We start from the raw sequence: 19,076 nt of genomic DNA, 5'->3' as shown, positions 1-19,076 counted from the left end.
CTACTAAAAATACAAAATTATCCAGGTGTGGTGGCGCATGTCTGTAATCCCAGCTACTTGGGAGGCTGAGGCAGGAGAATCGCTTGAACCTGGGAGGCGGAGGTTGCAGTGAGCTGAAATTGCGCCACTGCACTCCAGCCTGGGCAACAAGAGTGAAACTCTGTCTCAAGAAAAATAAAAATAAATTTAAAAAGAATAAAAGGATTTTCCTCATCTCATGCCCATTGATTATTATGATTGCCCATTGCGATGATGATGATGATGATGATGATGATGATTAGGATGATGATGATGGTGATAATTGTGCCTCATCTGGGGCCCATTGATTATTAGCTGCTCCGTTCTGGTAAATCTCAAACCTTTCCTAGGCATGCCTCCAAAACTGATCAGTATGAAAAGTTAATGTTTGCCACAACTGGGCATGTGTCCATTCATAGGTTAGCCATGTCTGTCCAGAATTTTTAGTTGGCCATGTGGACCCAGTGGTGTAGAAAAGGAGACAGTGTACTGTCACAGCAGTGTGTGGTCAAGCCCAGCACCTTTGTCTCGGGAGTGAAGGAAAGAGCTTGGTTATGGCAGCCAGCAGCTTACTCAAGCTGACTTGGATGGAAGGACAGGAGGAGAACTGGGAGAGTGTGACACTGAGGGGGATGGTGTTGACATATTTAGTGTCCTTTTAAATCTTTCTTCCCTCTTAAGTATGCAGAGAGAGTTCTAGTATAATGAGACCGTGCTGTGTACGCAGAAAGGTTGAGACTACTGAGCTAATGATAACTGTTTTGAGCTCATTTGGGGAAAATGAAGTGTCCTATAGAATCGAAAATTTAAGTGATAGAAATAGCTGCTTGTTATTAAAGCATCTGTGATAAGTCAGAGACTGTGCTAAATATTTGATGCTTTTTATTCATCGACTCCTCATAGCAGCCCCTTGAGATAAATGTTATTATCCCTGCTTCATAAATTAAGAAAATGGAGCTCTGGTTAAATAAGTGGAGGAGTCAGAATTTGAACCCAGGCTAGCGCACCTTCCATTTTACCTGCACTGGGTAAGCTTCCGGTGGGTGCCTCAAGCCCTCAGTGACTGTCTGAGAGGACAGCCCATTTGCCAGCACCTCAGTCTTCTGTGTAGTTCTTCTCTCACTTCATGTGCTTAGCTGGTGGATTTTGGTTATATGAGTGAATTTGACCCCATTCCATTTGTGAATTGCTATGTATGTGCAATGAGCCAAGAATTATAGTATTAAACTTCTTAGGTTAATTTCTTCTACCACTAATAGAAGGCAGCTAATGACTGGTAGCTCCCCCGCCCCCCACCTTTTTTTTTTTTTTTTTTTTTTTTGTTTGTTTGTTTGAGACAGTCACACTCTGTCATCCAGACTGGAGTGCGGTGGTCTGATCTTGGCTCACTGCAACCTTTATCTCCCAAGTTCAAGTGATGTTCCTGCTCCAGCCTCCCAAGTATTTGGGATTACAACGGGCGCCACCACGCCTGGCTAATTCTTGTATTTTCAGTAGAGATAGGGTTTTACCATATTGGCCAGGCTGAAACTCCTGACTTCAAGTGATCCTCCCGCCTCAGCCCCCCAAAGTGCTGGGAATACAGATGTGAGCCATCGAGCCCAGCCATGATTGGTAGTCTTATTCTTGTTTTCTTTTTTCTGTATTAGTAGAGAAATTGCTTCTGGTGCCTGAAGGTACTTTTTGCTTACCTTTTGGATGTGATTTTTGTTTTGATCAGCGGTCACAAACTCAAGGTGCGGTGAGAAGCCAGCTTGGTTTTTTATGTCAGCTGGCTCAGTGAGACTGCGGCGGGAGGGGTAGCGGAAGAGCACAGGCTCCTGCCACAGCGGCCTGTGCTCCTTGCTCCAATGGGTTCTTATTGCACTGGAACGTGGCCTACAAGCGCTGAATCTTGTGGCTTTTTGGTTTTTTTTCCTCTTTTTTTAAATAAGAAAAGCTGGAAATTCATGTTTTTATGTGGAATCCGTTAGCAACTAATTCAAATTTAAAACAAAAGTAAAACATAACACTGTGTTGGCCATATATAACATGGTGTGGGTTAGTACAGTCTGTAGACCACCAGTTGGCGAGCCGAAGCTAGCTAAGTGTTACTGTATTTCTTACTTCCTAAAATTCAGTTTATAAGAAAAACTAAATTGAGGTATCATTGCTGTATTTTTTTTTATGACTGAAAGTTTAATATGAAGTCATTGCAGAAGTTCTGACATTTAGTTAAAATAACAGAATTGTCAGTAAAAAACAACTGGTTTTTAAGTGAGGAAGAAAAGAGCAAATACATCAAAATAGTATATCCTTTTTTTTTTTTTTTTTTGAGATGGGGTTTTGCTTTGTCACCCAGACTGGAGTGCTGTGGCGCAATCTCGGCTCACTGCAGCCTCTGCCTCCTGGGTAGGTTCAAGTGATCCTCAGCCTTCTGAGTAGCTGGGACCACAAGTGCACACTGCCACACCCAGCTAAGTTTTTGTATTTTTGGCAGAGATGGGGTTTCACCATGTTGCCCAGGCTGTTCTCAAACTCCTCAGCTCAAGTGATCTGCCTGCCTCAGCCTCCCGAAGTGCTGGGATTACCACGCCCAGCCCTTTGATACACTTTTTATTTGGTTGTAAAAAGTATGTGGTAGTTAAAAGAATAGATTTGGGACTTAATTCTGAGTTAGGTTACTGGCCGTGCCATCTACTAGCCTTATGATTTTATGCAAGTTTTAACTCTGAGCCTGTGTTTCCTCGTCTACCAAATGGACATGTTTGAGGCTACCTGCCTCAGAGTTGTAAGAAGAACTTGAGGTGATATATGAAGCTCTTAGTGTAGTACTGGAGACAAGGTCAAGTGCTTGCAGTCTCTGAAATCCTTGGTGAAACAGGCAACCTTTATGTGGTGTCAGTGCTAATAGAAATGGTAGGGTGGAGATTGAGAATATAGCTGAACCTCCATTGCCTGTGTCAGTGCTAATAGAAATGGTAGGGTGGAGATTGAGAATATAGCTGAACCTCCATTGCCTGTGTCAGTGCTAATAGAAATGGTAGGGTGGAGGTGGAGATGGTAGCTGAATCTCCATTGCTTGCCTCTGGTATTATTGTGCTTATGCTGCTTTGTCACATCCTCGTCGCTTGTACTTTCTTCCAGTCTCAAGATATCTATGTGTCTATGATTTTTATAGTGAGGTATAGTTTGCAAAGTCACTTCCATACATACCTTATTTGACATGACACGATAGGTTAAAATGGAAGTGGGGAACAGGTTAGGTGAAGGTCTTGCAGATATTATTGGCAACAGTGCTTGCTTGCTTTTTATTTTATTTATTTTTTGAGACGGGGTCTCACTCTGTCACCCAGGCTGGAGTGCAGTGGCACAATCTCGGCTCACTGCCACCTCTACCTCCCGGGTTCAAGCGATTCTCCTGCCTCAGCCTCTCTAGTAGCTGGGACTACAGGCATACACCACCACATCCGGCAAATTTTTGTATTTTTAGTAGAGATGGGGTTTCATGTTGGCCAGGCTGGTCTTGAACTGACCTTAGGGGATCTGCCCACCTTGGCCTCACATAGTGCTGGGATTACAGGCATGAGCCACTATGCCTTATTTATTTATTTATTTATTTATTTATTTATTTATTTATTGAGACAGAGTCTCGCTCTGTCTCCCAGGCTGGAGTGCAGTGGCATGATCTTGGCTCACTGCAACCTTGGCCTTGTGGGCCCAAACTATCCTCCCACCTCAGCCTCTTGAGTAGCTGGGACCACAGGCTTGCGCCACCACAGGCCGCTAAATTTTTTTTTTTTTTGGTAGAGATGGGTTTTCACCATGTTGCCCAGGCCGGTCTCAAACTACGGGGCTCAAGTGATCCTTCTGCGTTAGCCTCCTGAGTAGCTAGCATCACAGGCACCTGCTGTTACTCCTGGCTATTTATTTATTTCCTCTGTTGCCCAGGCTAGAGTGCAGTGGCGTGATCTCAGCTCACTATAAGCTCCGCCTCCCAGGTTCAAGTGATTCTTCTGCGTCAGCCTCCCAAGTTTCTGGGATTACAGGCATGTGTCACCACGCTTGACTACTTTTTGTATTTTTAGTAGAGATGAGATTTCGCCCTGTTGGCCAGGCTGGCCTCAAACTCCAGACCTCAGGTGATCCGCCCACCTTGACACCCAAAGTGCTGGGATTACAGGCGTGAGCCACCACGCCCAGCCAAAAGAAAAAAAAAACAAAACACAAGTTGAAAGGGTATGTATTTGCCCTTACTTATGAAAGACTTGAAAGAAATTCACCAAAGTATTAAAAAGTTAGTGCCAGTGGGATTGTAGGTAAGTTTTGTTTTGTTTTGTTTTTCTTTTTTTTTGGAGATAATCTTGCTTTGTCTGCCAGGCTGGAGTGCAGTGGTGTAATCATAGCTCACAGTAGCCTCAAACATCTGGGCTCAAGGGATCCTCCCATCTCAGCGTCCCAAATAGCTGTGACTACAGTTGCATGCCACCACTCCTGGGCAAATTTTAAAATGTTTTATAGAGGTGGGGGGGGGGTTTCTCTATGTTGCCCAGGCTGGTCTTGAACTCCTGGCCTCAAGTGACCCTCCCACCTTGGCCTCCCAAAGTGTTGGGATTATAAGTGAGAGCCACCGGGCCCAGTCTTTTTTTTTTTTTTTTTTGAGACAGGGTCACACTCTGTGGCCCAGGCTGGAGGGCAGTGATGCAGTCCTAACCCGCTGCAGCCTCAACCTCCTGGGCTCAAGCAATCCTCCCACCTCAGCCTCCTGAATAGCTAGGAGTATAGGCACCTGCCACCATGCCTGGCTAATTTTTTTTTTTTTTTGTAGAGATGGGGTTTCTCTGTTGCCTAGGGTGGTTTAAAACTCCTGGGCTCAAGCAATCTGCCAGCCTCGGTCTCCCAAAATGTTGGGATTATAGGCAAGAGCCACCTCGGCCAGCCCTTCACCCCCTTTTTTTTTTTCTATCAAATGTTACTGAATATAGCTCTTTACATTTAATGTTGTATCATGATTACTTTTCCTTGTTAGGAGACGATAATGTGAAAATGGCTCTCATGTCAGATCTAGGTTGAAGTCTCAGCTTTACTAGCTGTAGTCTGCTTGGCCTCAGGTAGTCATTTCTCCTCTGAACTGGTATCTTTGTCGCTACCATGGGACTGCTTCTCTTAACCACACTAAACTGAACGAGGGTTAGAAATCATAGGTAAAGGCCGGGCGCGGTGGCTCACGCCTGTAATCCCAGCTTTCAGGGAGGCAGAGGCGGGAGGATAGCTTGAGCCCAGGAGTTCGAGACCTGCCTGGGTAATATAGCGAGACCCCGTTCTCCACAAAAAGGAAAAAAAAAAAAAAAAGGACAAAAAAGAAATCATAGGTAAAGCCCTTGGCACATAACCTAGTTCTTGGAAGGCTCTGAAAACTGGGAGTTGTGATGCTGTTATTATCATTATTATTATTACTATTTTTGTTTTGTTTTGCTTTTTGAGACAAAGTATCGCTCTTGTCCCCTAGGCTGGAGTGCAATGGCGAGATCTCGGCTCACTGCAACCTCCGCCTCCTGGGTTCAAGCGATTCTCCTGCCTCAGCCTCCCGAGTAGCTAGGATTACAGGCGTCCACCACCACGCCTGGCTAATTTTTGTATTTTTAGTAGAGATGGGGTTTCACCATTTTGGCCAGGCTGGTCTCGAACTCCTGACCTCAGGTGATCCGTCTGCCTCAGCCTCCCAAAATGCTGGGATTACAGGCGTGAGCCACCACACCCAGCCTTATTATTATTATTTTTGAGACAGAGTCTCACTTTGTTGCCCAGGCTGGAGTGCAGTGATACAACCTGGCTCCCTGCAACCTCCGCCTCCTGGGTTCAAGCAGTTCTGACTCAGCCTCCCAAGTAACTGGGATTACAGGCACGCGCCACCACACCCGGCTAATTTTTGTATTTATTAAAGGTGGCATTTCACCTCTATTTATTTAGTAGAGGTGGCGTTTCAGTGGCCAGGCTGATCTCGAACTCTTGATCTCAGGTTATCAGCCTGCCTTGGCTTCCCAAAGTGCTGGGATTACTGCCATGAGCCACCATGTCTGGCCAATGCTGTTATTGTTGTTTAAAATAGTCTTCAAAAACCTGTTTTTCATGGCATTGTATCATCAAATGAAATGATGATGCAAAGGTTAAAAAAAAAAATAGTAAAGGAATGTACTATTTATGTGGGGGGAAAACTGTTATCAGGTTGCAATTGAAACATTTTCTGAAAAATAAAAAACAGCTAGAAAACCTGTGTTGTGGTGAACTAAGTATAAGCGAAACGCTTAGCAGGTTTCCATTCTACTACAAAGCAGCTTCATATTGGATCAGTTAGAAAAAACATACTTTTAAAATTTAAACTTTATTGAAGTGTAATATACATGGCTAAAAATTACTCATTATAAGCAGACAACTCAGTGCATTTCCAGAATGTAGACACACTCATGCAGCCTGCAGGAAATGAGGCAGAACCATTACCAAGCCCCTCCAGAAGCACCGTCCCTAAGCCTCACCTTCCCTCAAGTGCCAGGAAAGCCCCTTTCTCCTGAGAGTAGTCACTGTCTTCACCTCCGTCACCACAGATGATTTCCCCTGCATTCCAGTTTGTTTTACATGAATATGGCTGTGATTCACATACGTCGTTTTATGTGGCAGGAACTGTGTGTTCATTTTCCCTCATCCTCTCCCTCTGCAGTCCTGCTCCACTGAGGATTCTGCCAGAGAATGAAACCCTAATGTGCTAAGGCATCCATTTATGTAGTTGAGTTAATTTCTTATGTGCCTCTAGGATGGTGGTCATCATATACTGTCCTTGAGAGAATTGAGAAAATAGATAGTGAAGATATTTTCAGTGGATTTAATTCTCTCCCAGAATTCCAAGAAAGGCTGGGAGCCTTAGCTTTTCTGGCTTTTACCATTGACCCGCTCTTGTAGATTCCAGGAGATGACCTCTGTTATCTTATCTGGCTTTTCTGATTGTTCTCTGTGAGAATGTTGGTTTGCTGCAAGCCACTCCAGCCCACCAGGAAGTGGAAATCCAGCAAACATGTTTTCACCACATAGCCAAGCTCCTAAGAAAATAAGGGAAATTCCCAGGGGCCCCAAAAAGGGAAGGAGCTGAAACTCCATTGGGCAAAGAACAGGGAAGCCAGGGCTGCCCTGTGGTGTTGCAGAAACTTGAAGCCCAGAGTCCTGGGCTTTTGTTCGTTTTTGTTATTTATTTATTTATTTATTTATTTATTTATTTTTGAGACAGAGTCTCACTCTGTCACCCAGGCTGGAGTGCCATGGCGCGATCTTGGCTCACTGCAACCTCTGCTTCCTGGGTTCAAGCGATTCTCCTGCCTCAGCCTCCTGAGTAGCTGGGATTACAGGCATATGCCACCACGCCCAGCTAGTTTTTTTTGTATTTTTAGTAGAAACGGGGTTTCACCGTTTTGGCCAGGCTGGTCTTAAACCCCTGACCTCAAGTGATCCACCTGCCTCGGCCTCCCAGAGTGCTGGGATTACAGGTGTGAGCCACCACTCCCGGCCAAGTCCTGGGATTTTAACAGATGTTGAGGGGAAACAGGGACCGTAGCCTTAGGCCTGAGCAGGGAGGTGAGTTGGAACTGTGTCCCTCTGCTTCTCAGCCCATAATCTAGGACTGTGAAAAAGCTGTGTTCCTTGAATGCAAGAGTGGGCCCGAAACGACATCCTGCTGGTGATAGTACAGTGTGGTGTAGTTCTGTTGGGGAGGGTTTGGTTTATGCCGTTTCTGCCGAAGACCTGCTGCACAGCCCGTCCTCGCAGGCCTTTGGTGTTTGCCATTAGACTACCCGTGATGTCCAGGAAACCCCAAATCTGGAAATAAAAAGTTACCCTTCACTCAAAGAATCAAACTGCAAACTTATGGAAGGTGTTGCAATTTAGCCAAATCTCAATATAAAGCTCAGTTGTTGCATAGCGTAAAGTGTGTTTGTGGAAGCCCTGTTTTAGAAGTGTTCACTGACACCATTGTTCTGTTGGCCCTGCAGTGTACTGACTTAGTTGAGATTGGAGTCACGATGTTGAGACAGCATCAAGCAGGTGGGGTAGGCGTCTGCCCATGTCATTCAGTCTCACCAAACCTTAGGATTATCCTGTATCCAAAAGCCTCTGTCTCCATGTCACTAATTTCCTATTCCTGGGATTCCTCTTGCATAAGGCTTTGTTCCCTAAAAACCCATCATCTACTGTATCATTTTTAGGTGAAAATTCACCTTTTTAAATAATGGAATTATAGCTTAGCTTCATTATTTATCCTGCCAGTGGGAGGAGCCAGGTATACACAAATTAATAAGAGGATTTATATAAATGAGTGTATTCTTGGAACAACTTCAGCCACTCCTTTTCTTCCTTCCCACCCCCCAGCATGTTTTGAGTGCCTACTAGATGCCAGGCATTGTACTATCAGGAAGGATATGGGGATGACGAAAACATGGTTCCTCCTGCCCTGGAATTCACATTTCAGCCAACTGAGTTTGCTCCCAGAACCCATCCCAATGCACTGGAGTGAATTTGAATCCATTGAATACTTCCTTCTGCAGAAACTGTTGATGTCTTGGATTTCCGATGAGTTGTCTTCAGCTTTTGGAGAAAGACATGTTACCACAGCTGTGTATGTTACTGAGCATATGGAAACATTGGCTGGCTAGCAGGAAATGAGATATCATAGTTTTTCTTTTCTTTCTTTCTTTTTTTTTTTTTTTTTTTTTCTGAGACAGAGTCTTGCTCTGTTGCTTAAGCTGGATTGCAGTGGCATGATCTCGGCTCACTGCAACCTCCTCCTCCCAGGTTCAAGCAATTCTCCTGGCTCAGCCTCCCAAGTAGCTGGGATTACAGGTGCCTGCCACCATGCCCGGCTAACTTTTTGTATTTTTAGTAGAGACAGGGTTTCACCATGTTGGCCAGTGTGGTCTCAAACTCCTGACCTCAGGTGATCCACCCACCTCAGTCTCCCAAAGTGCGGGGATTATAGGCTTGAGCCACTGCACCCAGCCTGATATCACAGTTTTTAAAGCAAATGAATAGGTTAAATAATCAAAAGCACTTTTCCATATAACTAATTCCACCACTACAAATTTCTTTAGGATGATGTGAGGCATAAAGTTCATCTGAACACCTTTGGCTTCTTCAAGGATGGGTACATGGTGGTGAATGTCAGTAGCCTCTCATTGAATGAGCCTGAAGACAAGGATGTGACTGTAAGTACCTGTTAATGAGATCGAGGGGTTTACTCTTTTTTTTTTTCTTTTTTTTTTTTTGAGACTGAGCCTTGCTCTGTCACCCAGGCTGGAGTGCAGTGGTGCAATCTCAGCTCACTGCAACCTCTGCCTCCCGAGTTCAAGCAGTTCTGTGCCTCAGCCTCCCAAGTAGCTGGGATTACAGGTGCCCACCACCATGACCGACTAATTTTTGTATTTTTAGTAGAGACAGGGTTTCACCATCTTGGCCACACTGGTCTTGAACTCCTGACCTCGTGATCCACCCGCACTCGGCCTCACAAAGTGCTGGTGTTACAGATGTGAGCCACCGCACCCAGCCCAGGGGTTTACTCTTTTAGCTTAGGTGAGAGTCACCTTCCAACCTCAATGCTTACATATAAAATACAAGAATATGGAGATAATTAAGCTTGTGAGTAGCAAATTATATATCAGGCATCAAATAATTTCTTTTAACACTTAAAATGTAATTCTGTAATAATTCTAGTAATTAGTGACTTTACTTGAGTGATTTTACTTTGCCTCTTTACAAAATGAATGCTAAGAAAACTGAGAGGAATCCACGTTAGAAGTACCACTTTTTCTGCTTTTTGAGTACGAAAAGTATGGACAATTGTGTAGATATTTACTTCTACTCTTTTTACTCCCCATTAGATTGGATTTAGCCTAGACCGTACAAAGAATGATGGCTTTTCTTCTTACCTGGTGAGTATTAAATGTGTGACCTGATTCATCTCTTCACTTGAGCCCAGGCCATTGAACGGGAATACCCTACTTCTTGGAGTACCATTTTCATTTTTTTTTTTGGAGTACAGTGACACAATCATAGCTCACTGCAACCTTGACCTCCCAGGCTTAAGTGATCCTCCTGCCTCAGTCCCCTGAGTAGCTGGGACTACCAGCATGTGCCACCACGCCTGCCTAATTTTTGTATTTTTAATAGAGACAGGGTTTCACATTTTGTTGGCCGTGTCTTGAACTCCTGGACTCAAGTGATCCATCCACCACGGCCTCCCAAAGTGCTAGGATTGCAGGCGTGAACCACCACACCTGGCCATGGCATCATTTTCTTGAGGCGGTGGCTTTTTGACTTCCAAGCATTTTTGAGAACCCACAATTGGTTTACTTTTTTTTTTAGACAGAGTCTCACTCTTGTTGCCGAGGCTGGAGTGCAATGGTGCGATTTCGGCTCACTGCAACCTCCGCTTTCCTGGTTCAGGTGATTTTCCTGCCTCATGCTCCTAAGTAGCTGGGATTACAGGCACCTGCCACCATACCTGGCTAATTTTTGTATTTTTAGCAGAGATGGGGTTTCACCATGTTGGCCAGGATGGTCTTGATCTCCTGACCTCATGATCCACCCGCCTCGGCCTCCCAAAGTGCTGGGATTACAGGCGTGAGCCACTGCGCCCACTGGTTTACTACTTTGAATGGAGTTTGAGCCACTCATTTGCTATGTTCCTGAACACTTTCTGTTCTTGTTCTAGTGTGAATGAATAAGATGTACAATTGGCTCTTCCTTTCTCAGGATGAAGATGTGAATTACTGTATTTTAAAGAAACAGTCTGTCTCTGTCACCCTTCTAATCCTAGACATCTCCAGAAGTGAGTAAGTAATTCTAAAGTTCCTTCAGTTCAGTCCTAGAGTAGAATCGGGAAGAATTTAGTAGTATGCTAACATTCCTTGGGTGTCTGCCATGTGCCAAAGACTGTGCTGAGTGCCAGAGATTCAAGACAAGGCTAGGGAGACAGAGGGCCTGTCCTTGATGGGAGAGGCAGAACGGCAGTACACGTGATCACAGCCAAACAGAAGTGGAAGGGAAGAACTCATGAATTGTAGAAAGGAAGGAGAGGCTTCAGAAAAGTGTTGGCCCAAGCGGCTTTCTAGTGAGTAGCCTTTTACCAGATGAATAAGAAAAGCATTCTAGGCAGAGGGCATAGTCTATGCAAAGGCAGAGTGGAAACAAGACTGGGTCCAAATAATGGCTTCTGCCACTCATCAGCCCTGTGACTCCGGGCCTCAGTGTCCTTACCTACTTCATGATGATGGTATCTGCCTCATGAGATCGTTGGTGAGGATTTCTGGCAATTCAGCCTCTTTAAAAATGTTGAATTTTGATGAATTATCAGACTTTGTGTTTTGGTGTTTGTTTTTTTTTTTTGAGACGGAGTCTCGCTCTGTCACCCAGGCTGGAGTGCAGTGGCGTGATCCCAGCTCACTGCAAGCTCCGCCTTCCGGGTTCACGCCATTCTCCTGCCTCAGCCTCCAGAGTAGCTGGGACTACAGGCGCCCGCCACCGCGCCCGGCTAATTTTTTTTTGTATTTTTAGTAGAGACGGGTTTTCACCATGTTTGCCAGGATGATCTCGATCTCCTGACCTCGTGATCCGACCGCCTCGGCCTCCCAAAGTGCTGGGATTACAGGCGTGAGCCACCGCGCCCGGCCAAACTGTGTATTTTCAAGTTCAGCATACTTCCACCTGCCTACTTTGTAATTGCTGAGGGAGCCTTTAAGGTAGGAATCGTGCTCAGACTTGCCTGTAAAGTAGACTCCTGGCAGCCCAGAAGAGGATGGATTTGAGATGAACAAGATTGGAGGTAAGAAGACGAATGAATAAGCTTCTAAAAAAAAAAATTGCATCGTAGACCCTAACTTTTAAAATATTCTCCGTGATAACCTCTGTTTTCATTTAATAAAATTGATCTGACAGTCTCCTGTATTAGTTAGGCTACTTTTGGCAGCAAGCAACAAAAGATTTGACTTAGACTCTGGCATGAATAGTGAAGACATTGATTACCTCACCTATGTGCAGTGGGGCAGGCGAGAGACAGGCCTGCAGTGGCTTACTGATGTTAGGGACTCTGGTGCATTTCATCTCTCTGCTCTGCCATCCTGGGTGTTAGCTTCTTCCTCAGGCAGGTTTCCCAGCCATCACAAGGTGGCTCTGCTCTGTCATTCATATCCAGCCAAGGGACAGAGAGCAGACTCCTCCCCCAGTTAGAATGAGAAGTGCTTAAATGTGCCAGCTTAGGTTGGGCATCCACTCAGGCATGGGAACTGTCACTGGCCCCTCCTGGGTGGGATGGGGTAAACAAAAGTGGGTCTCATGAGAAGGCGGGAGGGTGGAAATGGATATTAGACAGGCAGCTAACATTGCCACTGCCATCTTTTGCTTCCCTGGATTTCACTTTATTTATTTTTTGAGACGGGGTCTCGCTCTGTGGCCCAGGCTGAAGTGCAGTGGCACGATCTTGGCTCATTGCATCCTCCACCTCCCAGGTTCAAGCGATTCTCCTGCCTTAGCCCCCAAGTAGCTGGGATTACAGGCGCGTGCCAATAGGCCCGGCCAATTTTTTTTTGTAATTTTAGTAGAGACAGGGTTTTGCCATGTTGGCCAGGCTGTTCTTGAACTCCTGACCTCAAGTGACCCGCCTCAGCCTCCCAAAGTGCTGAGATTATAGATGTGAGCCACCACGCCCGGCCTGGATTTCACTCCAAAGTCTTACTGATGCTTTACGTTTTGTCTGTTTCCCTTGTGCACCAATTTGCTGAGCATTTTCACGATACTTAAGGAAAAAGATGTACCTCAGAATTGTGTGGTTGCTAAGATCTTAGGTTTAAGAGAGACTGCCTGGATCCTCGTCCAGCTACTTCCTAGCTTGGTGCCCTTGGGCAAGTTATTTGACTTTTCTGAGCCTCGGTTTCAGTATCTGTAGAATGTGGGTAATAGAATCTACATTGTAGAACATCATAAGGACTGCATGAGCTTGGCACAGGGCCTGCATGCAGCATGCTCAGTGGCCAGGAGCACTGCTTTGACCTTTTTTCCTTCTGTCTTATTTGAATGTAGGGTAAGAATAAAGTCTCCACCAGAAGCTGGTACCCAGTTACCAAAGATCGTCTTCAGCAGGGATGAGAAAGTCCTTGGTCAGAGCCAGGAGCCTAATGTTAACCCTGTTTCAGCAGGCAGCCAGACTCAGAAGACACAAGGTAAACCGTAAGATGGAAACTGGCTTTCAGTTTTCACTACCTGCTTTGTAGAAGCTTTTTTGTTCCTAAGTAAAAGTGAAAGTAAAACATGATCTGTTGTCGTCTTAGCATTATATTTTGGAAGTTACACAAAAATGCATAAATGTTCAAGAAAAATGTGGAAAATCTGAAGCAGATGGAAAAACGACAGTCATTTCTCCTTATTCCCAGTGTTAGAATTTTAGTAATTTATGTTTTCTTTTAAGCTTGTTTCATAATTCTAGAACGTTTGATTTGTAAAATTCAGTCATGCTTATAATTGTATATGCATGCCTGATTACTTTTTAGCCCGTGTCATACCTATCATATATCCGTTAAGCGGATACTGTAATTTCCTCAACCTTTCCCCTTAAGGAGACACATTTCCATTTTTGTGTGCTTATGAATATTGTTGCAGTGGACTTCTTTACTCATAGACCTCTCTTCATGTAGTCCTGTTCTTTATGATGGTTTTCAGAATTGCAGTTTCTGGTTCAAAGGATATGAATGCTTTTGAGAATATTGGTAGATATTTTTAAATTCCTTTCTAGGTGAGTTGTGTGGATTTATATTCTTATCAGAAATATGCAGGAATAGTGGGCACGTTATCATGTCCTAGCCTAGCCACTATGGGATATTTTCTTTTCTTTTTTTTTTTTTTTTTTTTGAGATGGAGTCTTGCTCTGTCGCCCAGGCTGGAGTGCAGTGGCCGGATCTCAGCTCACTGCAAGCTCCACCTCCCGGGTTCAGGCCATTCTCCTGCCTCAGCCTCCCGAGTAGCTGGGACTACAGGCGCCCGCCACCTTGCCCGGCTAATTTTTTTGTATTTTTTTAGTAGAGACGGGGTTTCACCTTGTTAGCCAGGATGGTCTCGATCTCCTGACCTCGTGATCCGCCCGTCTCGGCCTCCCAAAGTGCTGGGATTACAGGCTTGAGCCACCGCGCCCGGCCGGATATTTTCTTTTAAAAAAAAAAAAATCCTAAAGTGAAAGGCAAAAAAGGTATTCCTGTTTATTTATATTTACTCTTATTACAGCTGTACTTTTTCTCCATGTGTTGATTAACCAATTTATATTCACCTTTTTTTATTAACTGTCAGGTTCATCTGATGATTCATGTGAGCTCTTTAAAGATAATTTATGGACAGGTGCAGTGGCTCACGCCTGTAATCCCAGCACTTTGGGAGGCCTAAGTGGGAGGATCACTTGAGGCTAGGAGTTTGGTACCAGCCTGAGCAACATAGCGAGGCTCTGTCTCTGCAAAAATAAAAATAAAAAAATTAGCCATGTGTGGTGGCATGTTCTGTAGTCACAACTCCTCAGGAGACTGAGACAGGAGGATTGCTTGAACGTGACTGGTCTAGGAGACATTGAACCGTGATGCACTGCAGCCTGGATGACAGAACAAGACCCTGTCTCTGAAATAAATACATACATACTTACTGCTTATACAATGTTTTTCTCAAAAGAGGCTGGGCTTGGTGGCTCATGCCTGTAATCCCAGCACTTTGGGAGGCCAAGGCAGGCAGATTACTTGAGGTCAGGAGTTCAAGACCAGCCTGGCCAACATGGTGAAACCCCATCTCTACTAAAAATACAAAAATTAGGCTGGGCGTGGTGGCTCACGCCTGTAATCCCAGCACTTTGGGAGGCCGAAGTGGGCGGATCACAAGGTCAGGAAATCGAGACCATCCTGGCCAACATGATGAAACCCCGTCTCTACTAAAAATACAAAAAAAAAATTAGCTGGGCGTGGTGGCACGTGCCTGTTATCCCAGCTACTTGGGAGGCTGAGGCAGGAGAATCGCTTGGACCAGGGAGACGGAGGTTGCAGTGAGCCGAGATTGCGCCACTGCACTCCAGCCTGGCGACAGAGTAAGATTCTGTCTCAAAAAAAGAAAAGAAAAAAAAAAATTAGCCAGACGTGGTGGCATGCGCCTGTAGTCCCAACTATTGAGGAGGCTGAGGCAAGAGAATTTCTTGAACCCAGGAGACGGAGGCTGCAGTGAGCCAAGATTGTGCCACTGCACTCCAGCCTGGGTGACAGAATGAGAACCTGTCTCAAAAACAACCACCACCACCGAAAACAAAAACAACAACAACAACAAAAGAAGAGGTTGAATTGTCTAATTGGCTCACAGTTCTGCAGGCTATACAAAGCATGGCGCCGGAATCTATTTCTGGTGAGGGCCTCAGGAAACTTCCAATAATGGCAGAAGGCAAGAGGGGGCAGGCAGGTCACATGGTGAGAACAGGAGCAAGAGGGAGTGGGGAGGTACCACACTTTTTTAAAACAACCAGATCATGCCTGAACTTGGAGCAAGAACTCACACATTACCACAAGGAGGGCACCAAGCCATTCATGAGGGATATGCCCTCGTGACTCAGTATCTCACACTAGGCCTCACATTCAACACTGGGGATTACCTTTCCACATGAGATTTGGAGGGGACAGACATCCAAACTATGTTACTCAGTCTGTCCAGCTTGACTGCAGTTAAAAACAGAAAGACTGCATTTGTGCGACGGTGTAGGTTAGTGCCTGTGCACCATCTCCTTCTTGTCTAGGTTCTTTGTGCTCATATCACCATTCTCTGGGAAGAAAATATTCTTTTCTTTCTTTTTATTCTCTTTCTTCCTGCGGGGAGCTTGAAGTCCAGTCTTTCCCACAAAGAATATCTTTTTTTGTTTTGTTTTGAGACGGAGTCTCACTCTGTCGCCCAGGCTGGAGTGCGGTGGCGCGATCTTGGCTCACCACAAGCTCCACCTCCTGGGTTCACGCGATTCTCCTGCCTCAGCCTCCTGAGTAACTGGGACTACAGGCGCCCGCCACCATGCAGATCTCCTGACCTCATGATCCACCCACCTCAGCCTCCCAAAGTGCTGGGATTACAGGCATGAGCCACTGCGCCCGGCCCAAGAATATCTTAAGTGAAAACAAGATAGATGCCCACTCTGTTCCATGAAAGAAGCCATTAGCAATCTTCTTGCTGTAGGGAAGAAAGTATCGTTATGCTAATATTACTTGCTATTAACTTTTTCAAGTGTGTAAATGTATCTCATGTTTTTCTTTTTGAGATGGAGTCTCGCTCTGTCACCCAGGCTGGAGTGCAGTGGTATGATCTCAGCTCACTGCAACCTACACCTTCTGGGTTCAAGGGATTCTCCTGTGTCAGCCTCCCAAGTAGCTGGAATTACAGGCATGCACCACCACATCTGGCTAATTTTTGTATTTTTAGTAGAGATGGGGGTTCACCATGTTGGCCAGGCTGGTCTCAAACTCCTGACCTCAGGTGATCCAACTGCCTCGGCCTCCCAAAGTGCTGGGATTACAGGCGTGAGCCACCGCTCCTGGCCTTTTTCTTAAAAATTATGTTTTCAAATGTGATTACTTAGAAAATTAGGAAGGGCATTCCATGTGGCCTCTCTGGCAATAACATATGCTAGAATATCCAGAAATGAATTCTGTTGTTACTATTATCAGTTAGTAGATACCATTTATAATATAACAAGGTCTGATTTGCTGCTTCAGCAGTACAAGAATTATGTTTTGGGACCTGAGGAAATGGCAGTCCCCAAGATTATTTTGTTTAATTATTTGATATTAGACAAGCTGGAGTCTCATAAAATGATACTGTAATATATATATGTATCCGTAAGTTGAGTCATGCAGTGTTCTCTTTTGAATGTTTCTGCTTCTAGATGGTGGAAAGTCTAAAAGAAGTACAGTGGATTCAAAGGTAAGAACTAACCACCCTTTTGTGCTCAGCTTTCCTGGATATGTGTGTACATGTGTGTGTTGTATGCATGTGTGTGTGTGTATTGATATATATACATGCATGCATGCACAAACACATACATAAACAGTCGTCCCTTGGTGTCCACAGGGGATTGGTTACAGGAACCCTAGTGAATATCAAAATCAGTGGATGTTCATGTCTCTTATATGAAATGGTATAGTATGTACACATAACCTACACACATCCTCCTGTGTACTTTAAATCATCTCTGGAGTACTCATGATACCTAACACAATGTAAACGCTGTATAAATAGTTGTGACACTGTGTTGGTTTTTTATTTGTGTTATTTATTACTATTACTTTTTAATCTTACTGTAAAAAATACTTTTGGTTGGCAGTTGGTTCAATCTGCAGATGTAGAACCTGCAATACAGAGATCTTACATATATATATGTGTGTGTGTGTATATATGTGTATATGTATGTATATATGTGTATATATGTGTGTATATATGTGTATATGTGTATATATGTATATATGTATATGTACACACACATACACACACACGCACGTCTCATCTACAGGGGCCAGATGCGGTGGTTCATGCCGTAATCCCAGCACATTGGGAGGCTGAGGTCAGGGGATCACAGCACTTTGGGAGGCTGAGGTCAGGAGTTCAAGACCAGACTGGCCAACATGGTGAAACCCTGTCTCTACTAAAAATACAAAAATTAGCTGGGCTTGGTGGTGCATTCTTGTAATCCCAGCTACTTGGGAGACTGAGGAAGGAGAATCACTTGAACCTGGGAGGCAGAGGCTGCAGTGAGCCAAGATCACGCTACTGCACTTCAGCCTGGGTGACAGAGTGAGACTGTCTCAAAAAAAGTTTAAAAAAATAAAAACAAAAAAAAATCTACAGGGAATTGTCTCCCATTTTGGGGGAGAGCATTGACATACTGAAACAATTTCAAAGGAAAATTGATTCCTGGCTAGGCATGGTGGCTTGTGCCTGTAATCCCAGCACTTTGGGAGGCTGAGGTGGGTGGATTGATTGAGCCCGGGAGTTCAAGACCACCCTGGGTTACATGACGAAACCTTGTCTCTACAAAAAAATAGAGAATTAGTGGGTGTGGTGGTATGCGCCTGTGGTCCCAGCTGCTCTGGAGGCTGAGGTGGAAGGATCACCTGAACCTGGGAGGCTGAGGCTACAGTGAGCTATGATTGTGTGACTTCACCCTACTAGCCTGGGTGACAGAGTGAGACCCTGTCTCAAAAAAAAAAAAAAAAAAAGGAGGAAGGAAGGAGAAAATTGATTTCTAAGTTGCATATCTCTTACATAATATAGGATGAGGTAGTTAGGGAAGGAAGATACCAAACCATCAGAAAAGCCCTCTGGTAGGAACTGTCACCGGGGCTGAGTTTGGAGTTTGTTCAGGGAAGAGGAAGACAAGCAAGGGGAGGAAGAATGCCATACACAAAGACTGGATGATGACACATGCTGAACACTGGCTCGTTTGAAGTGAAACACACAGATTTGGGAGCAGAGAGAGATCTTAGATAATATAGGGCCAGGCAATAGAGGGAATTGATGGGCAGGCAATGGGAAGTCATCCTGAGTTCCTGATTGGGAAAGACTGTGTTTATTAAAGATCGTAATTCTGGAAGTGGTGTGAAGGGTAGCCTTGGGGAAGGAGAAAGGGTTGTGCGAAGGAACAGGAAGGACACGGTTGTGAGAATACCATGTTTCGGTTGTTTCGGGTGATGAGGATGTGGACTAGAGCAGAGCCTTGGACAGTAAATGACTGGGAAGCCAGTTAGGGTGATGGGAGGGAAAGAGAGGAGCAGAGGAGTGGGTGGTAGAAATAGCAGAAGTGGAAAAACTGGGAAAGTTTTGGTTTGTGGTATCTTGATTTCTCCTTGAGGGGGACATCTAAATGGTGATGTTTTGTCTTAACAGCTTTGTTGAAGTATAATTGACCTAAAATAAACTGTACATATGTAAAGCAGCAATCTGATAACTCTGACTTATCAATCAAGATAGTGAAATATCCATCACCCCAAAAATTT

General features: G+C 44.7%; 2 protein-coding genes across 10 annotated transcripts in view; one reads left to right on the top strand and one right to left on the bottom strand.

Moving 5' to 3' along the window:
* The window catches only part of C15H9orf78 (chromosome 15 C9orf78 homolog), a 583,691-nt gene that overhangs the window by 246,818 nt on the left and 317,797 nt on the right, over positions 1-19,076 (bottom strand). The window lies entirely within an intron of this gene.
* Positions 1-19,076, top strand: part of GPR107 (G protein-coupled receptor 107) — an 84,400-nt gene that overhangs the window by 10,240 nt on the left and 55,084 nt on the right. For all 3 annotated transcript variants that reach the window (XM_050759926.1, XM_050759927.1, XM_050759928.1), the window contains exons 2-6: positions 9,129-9,242; positions 9,915-9,965; positions 10,789-10,868; positions 13,111-13,250; positions 16,970-17,007. In XM_050759926.1, the coding sequence (XP_050615883.1) occupies positions 9,129-9,242; positions 9,915-9,965; positions 10,789-10,868; positions 13,111-13,250; positions 16,970-17,007 (423 nt within the window). The remainder of the gene's footprint in view (positions 1-9,128; positions 9,243-9,914; positions 9,966-10,788; positions 10,869-13,110; positions 13,251-16,969; positions 17,008-19,076) is intronic.

The sequence above is a fragment of the Macaca thibetana genome, chromosome 15 (genome assembly GCF_024542745.1).
Source record: "Macaca thibetana thibetana isolate TM-01 chromosome 15, ASM2454274v1, whole genome shotgun sequence".
NCBI classification, from domain to species: domain Eukaryota; kingdom Metazoa; phylum Chordata; class Mammalia; order Primates; family Cercopithecidae; genus Macaca; species Macaca thibetana.
The sequence above is the reverse complement of the archived record's forward strand: the minus strand, read 5'-3'. Positions and strand labels throughout refer to the sequence as shown.